This window comes from Quercus robur, chromosome 11 (assembly GCF_932294415.1).
Source record: "Quercus robur chromosome 11, dhQueRobu3.1, whole genome shotgun sequence".
NCBI classification, from domain to species: Eukaryota; Viridiplantae; Streptophyta; class Magnoliopsida; order Fagales; family Fagaceae; genus Quercus; species Quercus robur.
Genome location: NC_065544.1, coordinates 25,374,136 through 25,393,609, shown reverse-complemented (window position 1 = coordinate 25,393,609; position 19,474 = coordinate 25,374,136). Strand labels below are relative to the sequence as shown.

General features: G+C 31.5%; 2 protein-coding genes across 2 annotated transcripts in view; both read right to left on the bottom strand.

Moving 5' to 3' along the window:
- Positions 1–4,174: 4,174 nt before the first annotated feature.
- On the bottom strand, positions 4,175–13,513 carry LOC126705833 (guanosine nucleotide diphosphate dissociation inhibitor At5g09550). Its single transcript, XM_050405050.1, has 13 exons — positions 13,235–13,513; positions 11,750–11,812; positions 11,525–11,608; positions 10,964–11,071; positions 10,617–10,789; positions 9,650–9,761; positions 8,189–8,269; positions 8,045–8,107; positions 7,144–7,245; positions 6,866–6,990; positions 5,939–6,149; positions 5,182–5,256; positions 4,175–4,352 (listed from the first exon to the last, which is right to left on the bottom strand). Exons 1-13 carry the CDS (start codon positions 13,319–13,321, stop codon positions 4,299–4,301), a joined length of 1,338 nt encoding a protein of 445 aa, XP_050261007.1. The 5' UTR covers positions 13,322–13,513; the 3' UTR covers positions 4,175–4,298.
- A 5,022-nt stretch (positions 13,514–18,535) lies between these two features.
- LOC126705338 (MADS-box protein JOINTLESS-like) overlaps positions 18,536–19,474 on the bottom strand; it is a 61,754-nt gene continuing 60,815 nt past the window's right edge. The window contains exon 9 of the mRNA XM_050404281.1: positions 18,536–18,857. The gene's annotated coding sequence lies outside the window, so the exon portion shown is untranslated. The remainder of the gene's footprint in view (positions 18,858–19,474) is intronic.

Here is a 19,474-nt window from a genome sequence, read left to right as displayed (position 1 = left end):
TACTCTTATAAATACGGTAAAACCTGTTGCACACACGCCCTTAGACACAGATGAAAATTAGCTGAAATAATAAGTTGAAAACTTGATTTCAACTCATGATTCTAGCTATTTTTCACCAACTCATTAAGGGCTGTTTGGTACATGTGTTTAAACACATGTTTTCAGTTTTTAAACAATATTACACGTATTTTCATACACTTTTTGACCCACATGTATTTTCAAAAAATGCAAACAACGTTACCAAATGGCCCCTTAATTTCTCAATAACAATGTTCATCATGTCATATTATTTGGAAAGTGAATATAAGAATTTTTTTTTAATTTTTAATTTTTAGACAATATAGAAATTATACTTTAGTCTAATCTAAGAGTACATGTGTGTGAAACTCTTTTCTAGAGACTTAAACTCCGATCCTTGACCCCCACACTCCACAAGCACTTATATTCGCTTGTAGAGTGATCATCGTGTCAAGAGTGTGTGGTGGTGAGATTTAAGTTGAGTTGTATTATGTGTTTGTTTGGATTGGCATCTGCATCTACTGCGTTTGCTTTTTTTTTTTTTTAGATCAACGCCTCTTGCACTGCTTATAGGACATGAACAGTGCTAAACAGTAGTGAACAATAATGAACAGTAACCGAAAAATATTTTTTTATTATTTTCAATTTTCAGCAAAATAAGCGATATCTAAAGGCACACTATGTGAAAACTCAAGTCAACACCAAATTGCACATTAATTTCTCTTTAATGTGTTTGATGATTCACTTACATATGTCCAATCTAAGTTCAAATATTCAAAAAAATGTTTTTTATATTCTTGTAAGGATGTGCATTGACACCATGGGGGTTTTGGTTTCTTGATAGTTTAAACGTACTTTGTTTTTTGGATTCATAGATAGAGAGACATATTTTGGTAGGTTTTTTACTTTTTAGGGTTTGACCTCCGATTGCTAGAAAATATAGATACTTGTGTAATTTGGTGTGGACACCATAGTTTTTTATTTTATTTTATTTCTAAATAATATAATTTAGTAGTTACAATGGGAGGGTTTAAACTGTAGTCATTTTTGTTGAAATTAGGAAAAGGGGTTTTGTTTTTTTTTTAATAGAGACATCCTCGTGTTTTTTTGGGTGAGGATTTAACCTACAATTGCTAGAAAAATAGAATTTTTTTTTTCAATTTTATCAATAGTAATCGCTCAAATCAAGTGATTTTAGAAACTAAAATTTGTGGCACGTTTTATCCTACCCATTTTTTGAAACTATTATCATTACTTTTTTTTCCCTCTTTTTATATATATATATATATATATATATATATATTTATTATTATTACAAATGATGGTATTCAGACTTCTTAGAGTATATGATTATTTCCTTGAGTATATGCAGTCCCCCATTTCATAGGCACCAGGTTATTACAGGAAGGAATCCCATAGCTCCAAGATGCTAACAAGAGGTTTTGATCTCCAGGATCTTATAGATATCATGAGACCTTAGGAATTACTAAGCCAACTCCTTAGGGCATGTTTGGTAGACTGTAATAGACACTATAATGTAATAGATATTTCTATGGCATAGCTATTCGGTTGTTTGGTTATGTTTTTATTACAATGAATAGTTATTCCTTATGAATAACTATTCTTCAAAATGAGGAATAATTATTCCTTATCAAAAGTACTGAATATCTATTCCTTCACCTTATGTAATAACTTTTAAAATTTTTTTCCTAAAAAGCCATTAGTTGTCACATCTTCAAAAGGAAAGAAAATAAATTTTCCTTCTTGTTAATTATTAGCACTATTTTGAACATCCTAAAATAAGTGTATTTTAGGAAATTTGACTTAAAAATGATTTAATTACACTTTCTTTTTATACTCTACTAAATTGTGGATACATATTCAGGATTCTATTCCTAAATGGTCACCAAACTAATGAATAGTAATACTTATTACATTCTAATTTAATGTATTCCTTGTAATATTTATTCCTATTCCCATGTAATAATCATTACAGTATACCAAACGTTCCCTTAGGGTTTATTATCATTACTTTCATTATGGGGTATTTCTGTATTTCTCTTTGTTATGCATTTTTTGGCTGATATTGTCTTTGTTATTGTTGGTGTTACAAAATAGAAAAGCACAATCTACATGCATAGAGTATGCAAATTTGTGAGTTATATATATCGACCTTGTTGGGCGAAAGCCTTGTTACCAGAACCATCTTCTATATGCTCTGAAGTACTGCTAACATTATGTAGCTTTTAATCATATCGTATTGAGTTTAATTGCATTGTTACTGGTCAACATCTGAAGCATTGATGAGGATGTAGTGATTGCTGCTGCTGCTCTGTCTTCTTCAGCTTATGTTCTGTAGGTATTCTTATGGCAGGTGTCTATAATTGAGTTTATATCCAGTTTGTGTCCATTAGCTGGAATTGGAATTTTGGATGTGATTGTGCAATTATCAAACCTTTGATAAATACAAATAGTCAAGCTTAAGTTTGGATTATGGCAATATTTCTATCTAAATTACTCTTGGGCTGTAAAAATTCAAAGTTCCAACAAGGGGAAAAATCTTTGAATTGTCACAAATAACAACAATGAGCACCCAGTGGAGCAATTATCTTGACTTGATTTTTCAGATATTATGACTTGATTGTGAGCTGGACTGGCCACTAGGTTTTTTTTTTTTTTTTTGTAGAATTATGGATTTTTAGGACTTAGATTTGGAATCATACTTCTTGCTAAAGAATCTATAGAAAAACACAATGTCACATCTTAAGACATGGAAGAATTGTACTCTTTTCTATTCTTGATCATGTTAATTATTTTCTCCAAGTACACAAATTTGAACTTGGAGGCTGATGATGATGCAATAAACTGGTGCTGTGATTGGGGGTGATTAATTCATGTTGCTATCTTGTGTTTCTTTTGTAATGACTTTTTGAGTTTAAGGCATCTTAAGAAGTTCAAAGATGAGTGTATGTGCCTGTTGGTTAACGGGGTTGTCCTTGAAAGCTTTAGGCTTGTAGATTGGCAGTAGGAGAAGTATGATGATAGGCTTCTTAATAAGTTGTTACTTTCAACATGGAAGAATATAAGCCATTTTAGGTTATTTAGTTAAATTTTCTGTGAGGTTTTTCTTTGATATATTTGATTAGATAGATTTGATATAAATTTAAAAGAATAGGATATATATGGATAACATATAGACAACCTATATCCTGTTTACAAAGATTCAAAGAATAAGAATAAGAAGTAAACCAAGTCCATTCAAAATAATTCTTAAGGGTATAAACTGAAAAACGGAGCAATCTAGATTGACTTAGCACACATTTGATGTGAAACTTGGTACACGCCTACACAAGACATTTATCTAATCCAATCCATTTCAAGGTATCACAATTTTGATCCAAATGTGTCCTAAATATAGAAAAGTTAATAAGGTGAACCAGTGCCATTGTGTAATGGTTATATTAAGTAATGACATTTACTTTGGGTCAATAACTCAATTCAATTAGTCCTTCCTTTTTCATTCTGAATTCCTTTTGGTCACTTTGGGTTCAATTTCAATTTGATTAGTGAATTAGGAAAGACCAATTTTCATGGTATTAGTGTCCATTTGGCATGATTAATTTTGTTAACTTATTTTACTATTCAGCTTATTTTTGGTACTATTCATAGGTCTCACTATACTATTTCAGCTAACTTTTATCTTTATCTACAGTGCTTTCAGCACAAAGTTTTCAATTTCAGCAAAATAAGCGAATCCCAAACAGACCCTTAGTCGGTAGATTCTAATAAGTGAAGCGTGCATGTGTAGAATAATAGAAAATTCAGACCTTGGATACATGCATCATGATGTTTGTATAACCCATTGTTAAATTTTTATTTTTATTTTATTTTTCCCCACAAAGATAGTCTTTTTCTGGTCCTGAAAGGTTGTTGTATGACAAGGACACGCATTACTTTGAAGTAAAATGTTAGTAATGAAGGAAAATTTTCTTGCAAGTAGCTTTTGTTTCTCTCTCCACCTCTCTCTCTTTAACAATGAAGTAAAAGCAACCAGTCTGCAGCTTTGAAACCTAACTACACCTTGCTTGCATAAGCGTGATACATTTTATAGGTTAAAGATCATGCTATATACTGGCCTATGAAATCCAGATGAAGACAAAAGTATAATCTTTGAAATTGTGATCTGAGTTCAGAAACAAGTTTGTTAAATAGCAACCACTCTTTTGGGAGCACAAAATCCATCAAACAAAATACATATAATATGATGAGCCGGAAGAATTTCATCCCTCAGTGGAAGCACTTGCAGCACTCAAGTCCACAGAAAGATCAAGATCCTGAAACATACAATAAGTGAGATGCTAAATACAAAGAGTCAAACTTGCAACTCTAGATTATGCTTCACTCATCTGTTTTTCCCTATAGTAACATTGTAATTTAGACAAGAGAGTTTGGTCCTGCGCAAATATATAAAATGATGGTCGAGAATATTGAGGCAGTTGCCAGATTTGGTTATTGTTCTGAGCTGAATAAACCCGAATTCATGGCCACACATTGTCTTGCTCACCCATCAATAGTATGTCCAACAAAAGAATTTTTAAAAATAACATATCCAGAAGAAATTTTTTTTGTATTCAACAAATCATTCTTTAAAGTGTTGGACTCAAAATTGTCTGAGGAATATGAACTACCTTACCAGTTACCATAGACTTTATTCTGAATTCCTGACAGCTATTTTATACAATTATAGTGAAAAGCTTTAGTTCCATGTAAAGGAGCCCATTTTTTAATCATGTCTCTAATTGATGCAGATGAGCCTTTAATATACAGAAGCCAACAACAAGTGCCATGGGATTGAAGCATTTACAATTCCCTTTGCTTCACAATGGTACAAAGTTAATGGCAGATATTTACAACACACTAGACGTCTATTTTCAATGTTTACAACACATGCTTGTGCTGCAGTTCAGCACAACAAAAACAACTGTAAAAATGTTCCTCCTTTTATGCAATAACATCTCAAAAATGGTTATTCATGAAGGAATAAATCTACCCATGCACATGCAATAATTTTATCTGAGACAGTTGGTCCTTTGTATCTCTTTTTAGAAAACAGGAATTTCTTTTATATACCTAAATCATTTACAGTGGATATAAAAAGGTTACCTTTCCAGTAATCTTACTGTACAATTGAATCACGTCGTCTACAGTGGACTCAAAGTGAGTTGTTGCATCATAGCTCTGCCAAAAAAGCAACACCCAACCAGTTCTCAATATAAGAAAAGAAAGAAAAGGAGCCAGAACTCTGAATTGTTATTGAAAGAAAGCAGTTAATCCTTGACTTTGTTTCATACAAAGTACCAATATTTTTGCAAATCCTTAACCAAGTTTTAGGCAAAAACAATCTAGGTTCTCACACATCCTTACATGAGAAGCAATTTTACAAGGTGTAGATGTTTTCCTCAAAATAATGGAGGTGAAAGTAAATATATTTCTAAATATATATATTAATTACTCATATCAAACAAAACATGCCAATCATCAAAATGTCACCAAAATCCCATGATTGGGGGTCTGCAGTTCCTTTTCTTGGTTAAGACACAAGTCACAATTTTTGGACCAATTACTTATTAAAGACAATAAACCTTCGTAATTTATACTTTAAATACTTTACTCTTTTTTGCTGGCTAACAACTACAGGATTTTCGTTTTGAAAATCAGATGATTTTTTCCCTTCTTACTTTATAAATAGGCAAAATAACTACTAAGGTTACAACTTATCTGTTTAAGAAGAAATACCAGTAACGAGCCATATAGTTTTGGGTTTCTTATGACTTGTGTTGTTAGCAGGTTGCAAAGAATGGAAAATCTTAATCCTTTCTGGAAAAGCAAAGTATAAGAGACGCATTTTATGTGTACTTACAGTAGATATATAGCAACTATCAACTTCGTGGTTGTTCGTGGGAACAAATCTGTCATAAGTGTCATAGAAAATTTCTTCGACAGGTCCAAGTAGTTCAATACCAGGCTTCAATTCCACCTCTGGTTTGTCAGTTTCTGCTTCTGTTATAACAAAAGCAATGTATTTTTCTTTTGGAGCAACATTGTGAGCATATGAGCAACAGAAGAGGTACCTGCAGCCATGATAAAAGTTAAGCAACACATTTAGATGGGACTTGGGATAAAATTTGTTATCTATTTAACTTTTCATCTAGCATTAAGGCAATAGTAAGTGTATTAACTAAGGGTGCGTTTGGTATGATACTGCATGGATTAATTTAGATTTTCTTGACAAAAAAAATGTTTGGCTTATTTATTGTAAGAGTAAAGCATTAAAGTATCCCATCATGGCATGCTGAAGAACATAAGCCTTTATTATCGGCTGTCAGATTGGGCTTTGCTTTAATGGTGCACTATGCTGGGTAGTGGTATCTTGTAACTCATAAGGAAGCTCTACTATTTGAGCTTTCCTTTCATTAATAAAATTCTTTAGAAAGAAAAAAAAAAGATTGGGCTTTGCATTTTATAAAATCCTTCAAAATTCCCAAGGCATGTTCCAATATGTTGATTCTTGAGGAAAAGTGAAAAAATAATGGTGCAGGAACCTTTAATAGCCTCTTAGAAAGAAAGAACAACTTTGACTAGAATTGCCAATGTGAAATAGATGCTTATGACAAATATTGCTTGAAACCCATGCTTGATATCTTGACTCCAATATACAACTCATTATTTAAGATATTAGAATCAACTACACTTTATTACATTTTGCAAATGTGCACTGACTGTTAAACATTTGTACTTTATTGCCAAAAGAATAAATGGAAACAGGAAAAGAATTCAGCACACGTACATATCTGATTTGCGGCCGAGCTGTTTCTGTGGTAGGATAACCTGGACTGAGTGAGAGTCATTGGTGTCTGGAATAGGATGGCTCATTATACATATAGCACGAGCAACTTTTCCCACCTTTTGGACCTGTTTCATTTTAAAAAGATTGGCAAATGAAGCCCAAATAAGGTGATAAAAAAAAGAAAGGGTAATTCAGGCTTGAAATACAGGTTACATTTCTACATCTAGACTAGTTTTTCAGGAGAAGATTACATAATTTTAAGCTGGTTTACAAGTTACCTTATCAGGTAAGTATGATGGATCACAAACAACTTTCTTGCATTTAGCAGTTTCTCCCTCAGAAGTCACTCCAATGGCTTTCCCATTAGTGTCATATTCTACCTATCATACAGTAAAATAAAAAATTAATTAGCAAAAGTGATATATAAAATGAATTCTCTCTGTTGTGTTAACCAGTAAAAGTAAAAGCACTTTAAGGACATCTATAGAATTAAATTTCTTTAGATTCAACTCTTAAGATTTATAAGGAATAGCAGTAAAAGTGAAAATTATTAAACAGTGAACAACTCCATGCAAGTGCCAAGCCTCATAAATTGGCCATCATGGATGGTAGTCTTGTGTAACATGGAGGACAGCTCGGGATCAGATTCGTAGAAAATGCTTTAAAAAGTTGTGTTACCTAGAACTTTATAAATTCTATGCTATCTCTTTATTTATTTATTTATTTATTTTTAAATAAGACATGTGAAACATGCACCCAGGATAGGTCAGAGTACTGCCCCTAACACTACAACAATCAAAGCAGGCAGGGAGATATATAGGGAAGCACTGAGTGCACTATCACTGTTAAGTCCAGAAAAACCAGCCACAAGGAATTACTAGCTGTAAAGAAAGCCTTGAGGAAAAAAATCCAAGTACATTTGAAGAAAAAAAAGGAGTGGATTGATCCTTAAAAAAAGGTAAAACATATGGGTACTATGCAACTTTGGGTTATTGGTTATGGTCGATACCTAAGGTAGGTGTGCCTTGGGGCCATACCTTTTTTCTCAAAGGATGAGCCTTAAGGCATTCTTGTTGAGTTTGCATCAATAAAAGCACATAGGTTGAGTCCCAAAGGCTTGCAAACCATACAAAAACACAGGAAAAATATTTTGGACAGCAATGGTTTGACATATTTTACCTTACATTCTGGCTTGTTAAGCATGTAAGTTCCACCATAAACTGCACTTAAGCGTGCAAAAGCCTGCCAATAATGAACAAAAATCATAATAGCAAGTTATATTATCTCTGAACATTTCCACAATGTTACCAATGAAAAACAAACCTGAGGCAATTCTCCCAGACCATACAATGGATAGATATAAGGAGATCCGCCTTGAAAACGTGCCAAAGACTCTGCATAGAGCTTTACAAAAAGAAAAGAAAAAATGTCAATATTGTTGGAACTTAAAAGTAATCATTTTCATGCAAGTACACATTAACTAAAGGTGTATTATCCTTATTCAGAACTGTACTAGCAACTTTTATACCAGTAGTAGCATAGACAAGTGATTATTCTACAATTGTTTCAGTTGGTGTCAAAGCTCAAGAACCCCCTTGAAAAAAATGCTGTAATCAGAAGTAAATCTTCTATATATAGTGGCCTCTTCAAGGGACTAGATTGTAAGGTAAAAACTGGCCTAGTTTCTTCCCCCCCACCCTTTTTAGCTAAGCTTCCTTCTGGTTACTTAAGGGCAGGTTCAACTGTAAAGCATTGGCTTATATCATGGATATGAAGCTCCTTCACTACTTTAGAATTTTGTATGACATTGGCATGAAGTCAATATACTAAAAAAATATTCATCCTACTAGCAATGAAAAAAATTTTCACGTCCTGTAAGGATTGAGGATTCAGTATTAATATATTAGTAAATGGAAGAGGATGTATTCATTAAGTTTCATATATAAATGATGGCAAATGAAGATGACATTTGACAATCGAAATAACACCAAATTATTGTTTTTTGTGTTAAAAAACTGCACACTAAGCCCGTAAACATGGTATTCAATTTCATGAACTTTTTTTTTTGATAAGTAATAAGTTTTATTGATATCAAAAATGGAACACCCTAGTACACAGGGAGTGTACAAGGGGTCAACAATCAAGTACAAAAATTACAGGAATCAAGGAAATCAAGAAAAGAAAAGAATGATTGGTTTCACATAGTTTCAAAAACTTTCATGACATTGGTGACATTCTCAAATTGAACCATGATATAACATAATTTTTATATCTCCACATCTCAGTTTAAATTTCATGAGAAGCTTTAAGTGTCTCCTGAACTTGCCATATTCATATGGCTCCTGTAATTTTTAGCATTAACCCCTTTGAAATTTAAGAACTGCTTTAAGTAAATTGTCTGTAAATTTATATAGGTTGTAAATGAACAGAAATAGTTATTTAATATTATCATTAAATGTACTATAGTAGATTTTTTAATGTTCTATGTATTATGTACATGATTGTATCATGAAGTTTGAGATAACTATGAAAATAATTTACACCACAAAACACCCCAGTGCGCTTACACACATATGACTACCATAGCACAACTTTATGATCAGATGCCAATTTTTTTTATACTTTTTTGGGATTGGGGCCTGCCAGGATTGGTGAGGTAGAGGTTGGGTGAATTATGCTATCATTTGATATTGCTTTGAGATAGAAAATAATTGTTTATGAATGCAGTAAAAACCAATAATAACACATGTTATGATACATATGGTCCAGGAAAAATAATTGCACCTTCATCTTTTTCACAAAACCCATAGCTGGCTGATCCAAGTAACTATCATCAATATGAAGTGCCAAGGCATGACCAACAAAGTCAATTGTATCATCTTCTAACCCATATTTTCTGCATGGAAACAGAATATCATATATCAAATTATGATGACTTTAGTAGACATTACTGAATAAGCAAAGAAATCAAATGCAGAGTAATATTGGAGTAACAAAGACTTCTTTCCATCTTCATTCATTACATGCAGGCAATACTTCAGAGTCATGGCTGATTTTACATAAATAAATAAAAAATACAAAATTGCCATGATCAGAGATGACATCTCAGAATGCAAACACCAAAAGAAAGCACCAGTTGCAAAATCATTCCTACCTTATATTAGTATACATAAAGTAGTAGATACAAATTCTATAGCATTAGAAATTTTAATTAGAATCAATGGTGCAAATAAGCTATTATTCCCTGCTAATTTTTGTTTATATTACTATTTTGTACTAACTTATACCTTTCTTCTTACCAATACAATAATAGTTTCCATCATTATTTTTCCAAGTATTTCTTCTGATTCTTATTCTTATGAGTTCATATTCAGATCATCTGAATCAGAACTTCAAAAAGAAAAAGGGTAAGCTTTGAGAATAAGAAGGCACCTCAGACATTGTACACCTGAAAATTCACAAATCACAACTAGGGATAGGTAAGAATACATAACTATAGGACTTTCCACAAGCTGTTATCATATAATATCTGTACACATGGCATATCAGACAGTGGGTTAATGGGGGATTTTTTTTAGGGTTCAGGGGTGGAACTTGTTCGATTACTGAAAATAACCAGAGACATCACAACTAAAAGAGGAGCTAAATCTGAACTCTCAACATTTAGCTAGTGTGAGTTCCTCCTTATGAGCTCTAGTCATTTGCATTCTTATAAAATGTAATCTAAACGAATAGGGAAATGAGATAATACGCGATAAGCTCCCTTGCTGTAACTTTGTTCAAATCCAGCCCCTCATGAGATTTTGGATCATTGTCTTCATAGTCTTGGACATAAATGAAGAACTTTCGAGCACGACGCTTCTCAAACAGTCCCATCAGAGGTGATTTCAGTGCTTCAACATCAGTTGCCGGAACTTTGTAAATCTAAACAGAATTACAGGAAATATATTTTCTTATAAGCTTTCATTTAGAATAGTAATATGTTGTACTGAAACGTGGGAATGAAGGACAAGGGTTCAAGATAAATAACCAAATTCCATAGAGAGAGAGAGAGAGAGAGAGAGAGAGAGAGAACTAAATTGTCAACATGCTTCATACCTTTCCTTTATTGTATACAAAACTACCATCTACGGCCTTGAAGTGTAGATATTTGGTAACATCAGTGTGGATGAGAACACGGACCAACTTACCATTGGCCATCATGAACTACAAAAGCAAATGGGAAAAGGTTTTGATCATAATACATAGAGTATAAAATATGGCACATTCAAAGGGAAATATTTGCCAAGGCAAAAATGCAAAGTAAAAAGGCAAACACTGCACATTAGTACCATTTTGGTGCAAGGAATAGGACCCAAAGCAATGCCATCCTAACTTGGTTACCTCAAAATAAATAAGGCATTGCCATGGGAAATTGATTTATTGTAGAATCTTAATGGCAGAAGTTTCACTGAAAAAGTAATATCTGTTCGTTTTGCACATTACACAGATTTAACACAAAAAGATATTCTGTTGCAAACACATTGAACAGATAAAGCTTCCTGATTTAGCGCTACCTTAATGATGTTTGAGGAACATTGGGTGAAATGTGTAATTTGAGAGCATTAAAGCATCAGAATATCGCACTGATAATAGAATATTGCATAAAACTCTAAATACCTTAGGTATCATATCAACATTGTACTCTCTGCTTGACCCCAATTGTTCTTTAGGCTGGTCATTTCCCTTGAAACGCTTCCAAAGCTTAAAGCAGAAAAATAAAGTTTTGACAAGAAAAACCGAAAAACAAAATAAAATAAAAAATATATAAATCAGATGACTTGAGGATAGAAGTATTTCTCTGAAATAAAAATGAAGATGGAGAATGTGCATATCAAGAATAACCTGCATTAGGTTAAGAGAAGACGAGGCTCCTCCATAATGGTCATTTCTGTCCATATGCAATACCTGTTCCAAAGGAATACACAGTGAACCATTAGAAAATCCGAGGATACTCAATGCTGAGGTGTTATTTTCATGATAATTAACGCAATGCCTTACTAACAGTAATTTATCAAGAAAGCAAAACTCAGCAGAAAATCCAAGGATGCTATAAGTGCAGGTGTATCCTTAGCGGAAGTGGGATATAGAAATCACACAATCTAAGAATACAGATAAATCTAACTTCATGAAACTCGGTAAAATCAGAGATCACTTTGAAGTAGACAATAGGAAAGGAGTTTTTGCAAGTTAATTAATAAAATCAACCAGAAAGCATGAACATGCAATACAATGCTATTGATTTCTTGTGCTAGAGAAATGGAAAGCTCACAGCTTCACACCATGTGACTATAATATAACTTGTCAACAAAGGTGCCCCTAACCCCTTTGAATATGCTCTACTTCCCAAGATATATGTGTAAAAAGACCATACTTAACTAATTTAGCTTTGAAGGATTTTTTTTAACATAGTAGTAAGCCAGCCCCAATAATGCCTGTCAGATTGATACTCAAATAACTATTTCAAACAAATCTAAGATGTAGCTGCTCCACATTCATCTCTTTTACACAAGCAACTATAATGCCCTCGATCCCTTTTATAATCTTCCAGATGCTACGTAGCATCTAAGAGATTAGGAAAAGGCATAGCATAGCAAGCTAATATGGGAATATAGGAATCCAAGCTCAAAGATTGAGAAACAAAGCCATTTTTAGAAATTACAATTACCAGCTGGTTCCTTAGTATCTGTATATATACATTACTATGTGAAATTTGTAGAATCACAGTACATAAAAGCCTGGATGTTTGGACAAACTACATCATTGATTATCACCAATAGGATGTTTATAAAACAAGTTTTAAGTTCACGAAAAAAGAGAATAGTGCAAAGACAATTTATTCAAAGAGCATCCAAATGATGTTTTTCCAAATTGCATTTTTTTTTCCTTGTTTTCAATTTAGGAAGATAGGGAATGATGAATTTAAACATTAAAAATTTTGGGATTTTTAACTTTTTAAATGAGAGGGAATATAGAGACAAGCTTGACCGTTTGCTATATAATCATGACTTATTAGAAAATGATGAATTTAATTAACTGAGCATTAATTATTCTAACAAGGAAAATACAAAACTATTGAAAACACCATGTCTAGTAGTTTTTTCTTTTAATTTGTCACTATAAGTAGTTTTTAAAGACATGAAGCTATTAGAGATCGCAAGTTTCATCCATCACATCTTAAGTCAATAGGGTTTTCGGGGTATCTTATGGACAATGAATAGAATAATAAGAGGAACGTTAAGACACTACTTCCATATATAAAAAATAAAAATAAAAGCAAAAGAGCCATCATTCAAAACAACTGTAGGGAGAGAGAGAGGAGCATCTTACTTTGAGTCCATCAACAGAGAGAAGGCCACTGAGAATGCACTCCTTGAGACCAGTCCCAAGAACAATCACGTCATACTCTTCATCCATGGCTGATTATTATTATTATTATTATTACACAAACAGTTCGATAGATTCAAATGTTAAAAAAAAAAAAACACAACACAATAATTAAGGAAGTGTAACTATGCAAGAATGGTTTGATGAATATAGGGAGGGAGAGACAGAGATCGTTTGTTAATGTTGTGTGTATGTGAGAGAGATTTGGAACTAGTCTTTAGCGGGATGTAACGATAATAACGCACATTGACCAATGCTACGCTCACGCTACATATCATGGGGCGTACACTACCCCCACACTGCCCACAAAAACAAACAAAACTGGTTGTGTATATCTACCTCTTCTTCTTCCTTCTTTTTCTTTTTCTTTTCTTTTCTTTTCTTTTTTTTTTTTCTTTTTTTTTTAGTTTCATGAAAAATATAAAAAATCGTTTAAAAAAATTATTTACTTTTTAAAATTTTCATAAAAATATTTTATAAACCAATGATTTTAAGGTATTTGTTAACTTTTCCATTCTTTTTAAATATATATTATTAGGATAAATTACAAATTACACTCCTAAAATCTAGGGGTGTTTGGATTTTATATTTTAAAGTTTCAGAAATTAAATTTTTTCCTCTTAAAATTTGAAGGTGTTTAAATTTTAATTATACCCTGGCGTGTCAGAATTTAAATTTCACCCCTCAAGTTTGGGAGTGTTCGGTGTAAAATACAAACATGCTCAAATTTTAAGAAGTAAAATTCAAACACCCCTAAAATTTAGGGGATAAAATTCAAATTCTGAAATCTCAAGATGTAAAATTTAAACACCCCCAAACTTTAGGGTGTAAAACTAAATTCTGGAAATTCATAGTATAAAATCCAAACACCTTTAAATTTTAGGGGTTTAATTTGCATTTATCCAGTATTGTCATATTGTTGATTCTGATGTTATTACTACAATTTTCTCATTCATTTCTTATTTCTTCTTCTTTATTTATTTATTTTTTTATATGTAATGTAAGTTTTTTTTTTTTGAGAAAGCCTTCGAAGTTGTTTATTAATAGACTAAAAAAAAAAAAAACTTGCTTATTGAAATAAAAAAAATTGGCATATTGGCAATAGCGTGCCACCTTGGTGATCAAACAGATTGGTTCTCCCTCAAAAAAAAAAAAAAAAAACAGATTGGTTCTCGGACAAGAATAAATAATTTAAATCATATATACCCATAATCTAGCCATTATCTTTTTTTTTTTTTTTTTTTTTTTTTTGAGAACTAATCTAGCCATAATCAGAAGATTCAGAACAAGGATGCCATATTTTAATTAATAGTCCCAATCTGGGGTTCAATCCCCGCTTATATCAAAAACTGATTGGTGTTTTAGTCTGATGATAAAGAGCAATCATCAAAAGCGGACGCCATAGGTTGAAACTCTCTCTCAAAAAAAAAAAAAAAAAAAAAGAACCCTAAAAATCTTAATAAATAAAAAAACCAAGAACCCTGATTTCAAACCTCTTTTTTCACAAGGAAAATTATGGAAAAATATGGTCTAATTGGAGTTATCAATTCCAAATCCCCAAAGTTTTGTATTTCAATAATATTGTTTGATCTCTTTTTACAAGAAAGGTTAAGAGAAAACTATCAATCAAATCTCCTAATTACACATTTCAACTAACATTTTCAACTCTATCCAAAAAAAAAAAAAAAAAAAAAAACCCTAAACATTTTCATCAAATTCATTCCAAACCATAATCTTATAAATCTATTCAATTTGGATAAATCAAGTTAAATTAGAGGGAAGTAAGTAGATAACATCAAATGAAGATATATTAGGTTCAAAAGCATTAATTTGATAAAAATGAAAGAGAAAGAGCTACGGTTGGTAGCATTGACGAGCTTAAATGGTAACGTGGTATAGTGTGTGAAGCTCCATTTTGGAATGTTCTGTCAATGCTACCACAATTTACTGAAGAAGTACTAAAGGTTAACGAAGGAGTTTCATACACATATACACTTAGATTAGATTAAAGTAAAATTTCTTTCTTGTATTAAAAAAAAAAAAAAAAAGTTAAATTGGGCTACTGTCTTACAAACTATTTCTTTATTCAATATCAAAACTATCTATTATTTTTTGCGAATTTATTTTGTTTTGTTTTTTGTTTTTTTATACAAAATAAAATTTATACTTTAATCTAATTTAAGTGTATTGTGTGCGAATTTATTTTGTTACTTTTTGACTTCATGAATATTATATATATATATATATATATTTCCAATTGATTTTTGGACATGTGATTGAGATTAGTAACGTTCTATAGCTCTATTCATGGTAAAATATTTTAGAACCTGCAAGTAGGTATACAGCTTTGCATTGGGCCATTTTTGAAAAAAAAAAAGGCAGTCCAACCCACCTAAGGAACAAAATGAATTTGTCTTTGCAGTCCATTCTTCTTCATGGATTTAATGGGCCGCACAAGCAAATAGTGTAAGGCATGTCAACAGTCCACCCATTACATTTTGTCAAACACATTCATCACAAAATTTCTAATCACATAGCCGCACAACGCTACTAATATCGATTACAATCACAAAAATGCAAACAGAAACAATGCAACCAAATTGTTTAGTAAAACATTTCCAAGGAAATAATTCAATGGGTTGGTACATTGAATTGTTATGACCCCAAGCAAATGGCGGAGTCAGGATTTCGACATAAGAGGGCAAGATCAAAAGGTAAAACTGAAAGTAAAATGAATGTGAAAAATATTAATTGATATTAATAACAAACTAAATAAACAATTAAATAGTAATATAATTTTCATACATAAACTAAAATACATGTACAATTTAATTTATTTTTTTATACTTAGAATTCAATTTAAACTCAAATTATGGTAAGGCTTCTCCATAATCTCAATCAATTTATAAATATATATTTCATATATATATAAAAAATTAATCAAATTCATAGTTAAATTTCAACCTTTCTTAAATTATTATTTTTTGGTTTAAGAAAAACTTTTTTTTAGTAGTTAAACTTTGGTTTTATAAACTATGAAACTATACAGACCTATAAAGAAGTTGTAAAGTAGTAAGAAGATCTGAAGATGGAAGAAAAATTTAGGGGAGTCTACGAATCTGTGTTTAGTGTCTTATACAGTACATAGACTTAATAGTAGTAGTTTTTATTTTATTTTTTTTTTTATACGGTTTCTTATTCAACAAAAAGTATGATTATTATAAAGTGGGACCCATTATTTCAATACTTGTCAGGACCATGAGAGCAGCGAAAATGACGTGTGACAAGTAAATAATTTTGTAATATTATTATAGATAAAATAGTTTCACAATAATTTTACAACAAAGGCTAGGTAACAAATTACTATTTGTTTTAGTCTAAAAGTCGAGATAAAGCCTATATCTGCAGAGGTCTTCTTAAATGTTTCAGTACTATTATAACAAAAAAAAGTTGGGAAGCTCTGGAGGCAATTGACCGCTCTCGCATCATAATATATAATATTTGAATCAAATTAATAAAAATATTATATTTAGTTCCTTCCAGTAATAAAAGGTTGGGGACAAGTGGGGAGGTCAACATCAAAGCTACTACTTCTTCTTTTTAAAATTTTTTATAAAGAAGGGTCAACATCTAAACTTTGTCAAGAAGAAATCAAGGGGCTAGATTTCTGGGCTCATATCTTAAATATAAAAACGAACCACAAAAATGGTCCGGACTTTTTGCGCCTTTTTTCCCATATAGAAAAATGGTCCAATTATTATTATTTTTCCTATACTGAATAGGGTAATTTGATTGAGAAGAAGGAACAAAAATGGTCCAGTCTCAGCTCAAGCTAAATGCTCCACATATATTCATCCATATGCCTGGAGTGGAAGTATGGCCTAAGTTTAATTTGGGTTAAACTGGCCCAAGCTCTCTTGTCACCTGTTCTACTAAGAGTATAATTTCTATATTAATTGATTTTAGAGTCTAGGTGATTTTTTTTTTTATAAAGATCTTTTAAGGTTAATACCTACTTTGATTAATTCAGCTTTAAGTGAAATATTGAATATTCGGAAACTTTTATTTTATTCAAGTGTGTTTTAGATCAAGTTCAAATTGTTTTATAAAAGGTCACATTCTACTAATTAATTTGATGTTCAGATCTTTTGTAATAGTAAATAAGGGTACCCACTTGAGCTAAGAAGCTAGGTGTTTGAAGTAGTTTTATTTGTTTCTGGTTCATGAGTTTAATTAATGCAAACTGTAATAAAGTACATGATTTACATATATCAATTTTAACAATTTGGATTTAAAAAAAAAGGATAGAGTTTAGTTACAAAATTAGTTGTAGTCTAAGACTACAACCCTACTTAATAAAATAAATATTACTACATATTTTGGAATTCTAACCATTAAATTACTTGTTCTTTACACTTTTAATACACATGTCAAATTTTGTGTCAATATGATATTATTTACTATGTGATCTATACGCTTATATTTTATGCATAATTTTAAACTACAAAAACTTGCAATTTTAAACAATTTATTAATGACATAGTTATTAATTTTTAATTTTCTAGAAATTTTACAAGTATAGAGAATATAAGAAGAAGATGTAACCCAATGGTGGATTTGTCAAAATTTACCTCCAATAAAAAGATATTGAGTAAAGTTGTAGGTTTAGGTTACAATCAATTTTGTAGCTAAACTTTGTCCAAAAAAATATATTGAAAGATGTGACATCATGTACCATATGATTAACAAATCAAACTAGACCAAAATAGAAGTGTTAAAATGTAATTAACTTCAGCAAGTTTAATATGTTTATGATTCCATTTTATGACAAAAATAAATATGTTTGGTGTGATTTCCAGTGGTAAACCTATTAGCATTAAAACACTAAGCAAAATATCACTTCTCTAGAAACTCAAAGAATAAATAAACTCATGCGACTCTTATAGCTGCTCTAGCTTAGCTAGTTCTAGCTTTGATATTGCTAAACCTGATCCATATTATGTTTTCCTGTTTGTGTTAAATAATAGAACTTTATAGAATCACATTCAGAATTTGAAGAACCAGAGATGTGGCAATTGTGCCCTAATCCTTATGTAATATCATTATTTTCAAGAAGTGTTAATTAGCCTTTTCTCGTTCAAAAGTAACTACTAGTGAAAACTGAAAACCCTTCATGGTTCACGCTTGGGTTGCTATTTTTAGTAAAGTGAGAAAAAGGGGCTAAAAATGCCGTTGATGATTTATAACACATGACGAATAGTTAATTACTTAAAGAGTTTTGGACAGTCTTGTTAGCACAAAAAATACAAATATTTGATTTCTGAGTCTCTTAACTAACTATGACATGTTAAACGAACATTTTGGTGAGTTTTTGCTTGGTGGTAATTGGTTAGTACCAAATTACATACATATGATGTGTGCTTAACAATTGCCAGCCAAGAGAAGCAATGGTGAAATATGGCAGAAACTTGTGAAGTGCCAATCTTGAGTTGTCTTTGGCGGTGATTGATAAGATGTTGCTTGCATTTTATGGGTCAAGGAAGACTATGAAATAGAACAATGTCACCTAGAAATATTCAATATAGAGAAGAAAAAAAAAATCAGTGGGAGCAAATTATATTATGAATTATGATACTACTTTTCTCAATTTGGTGCAAGAATTTGCATTCCAAAATCATAGAGCACAAAAAAGCCTTACTGCAAGGGGCAAGATTAACTTGAAATTATACATTTAACATATTTAGAACTTAAAACTAGTGTACTCAAAAGCAATATTCTAGATAAAGAAATGTGAAGGCGGACATATAATACTTCAAAGGCAATCACACAAAGATAAACAAACCTATTGCAAAATTGCGACTCAATTTCAGGACCTGAATTGTCATCAAGGACTGGAGCTTTTTTCCCCCCAACATATATATAAACAGATGATTATGGTAGCAAAAACCTATTTTGCCCACTGACAGTGTTGCATTATTCCTAAAATCCATGTATTGTCAGTATTGATTATGCATCTTAAGCAACTAATTAAATGGAGCAAACCCTACATACACAAGAACAGTTGTCAAAGTCTATATATATATATTTGGGTGTTTCAAGGATTACCATGCTGTCGATGTTTGGAAGAAATTACTGGAATTACTAATACTTTTGCAGATCTTCAACCATCTAAGTTTGTCTTCC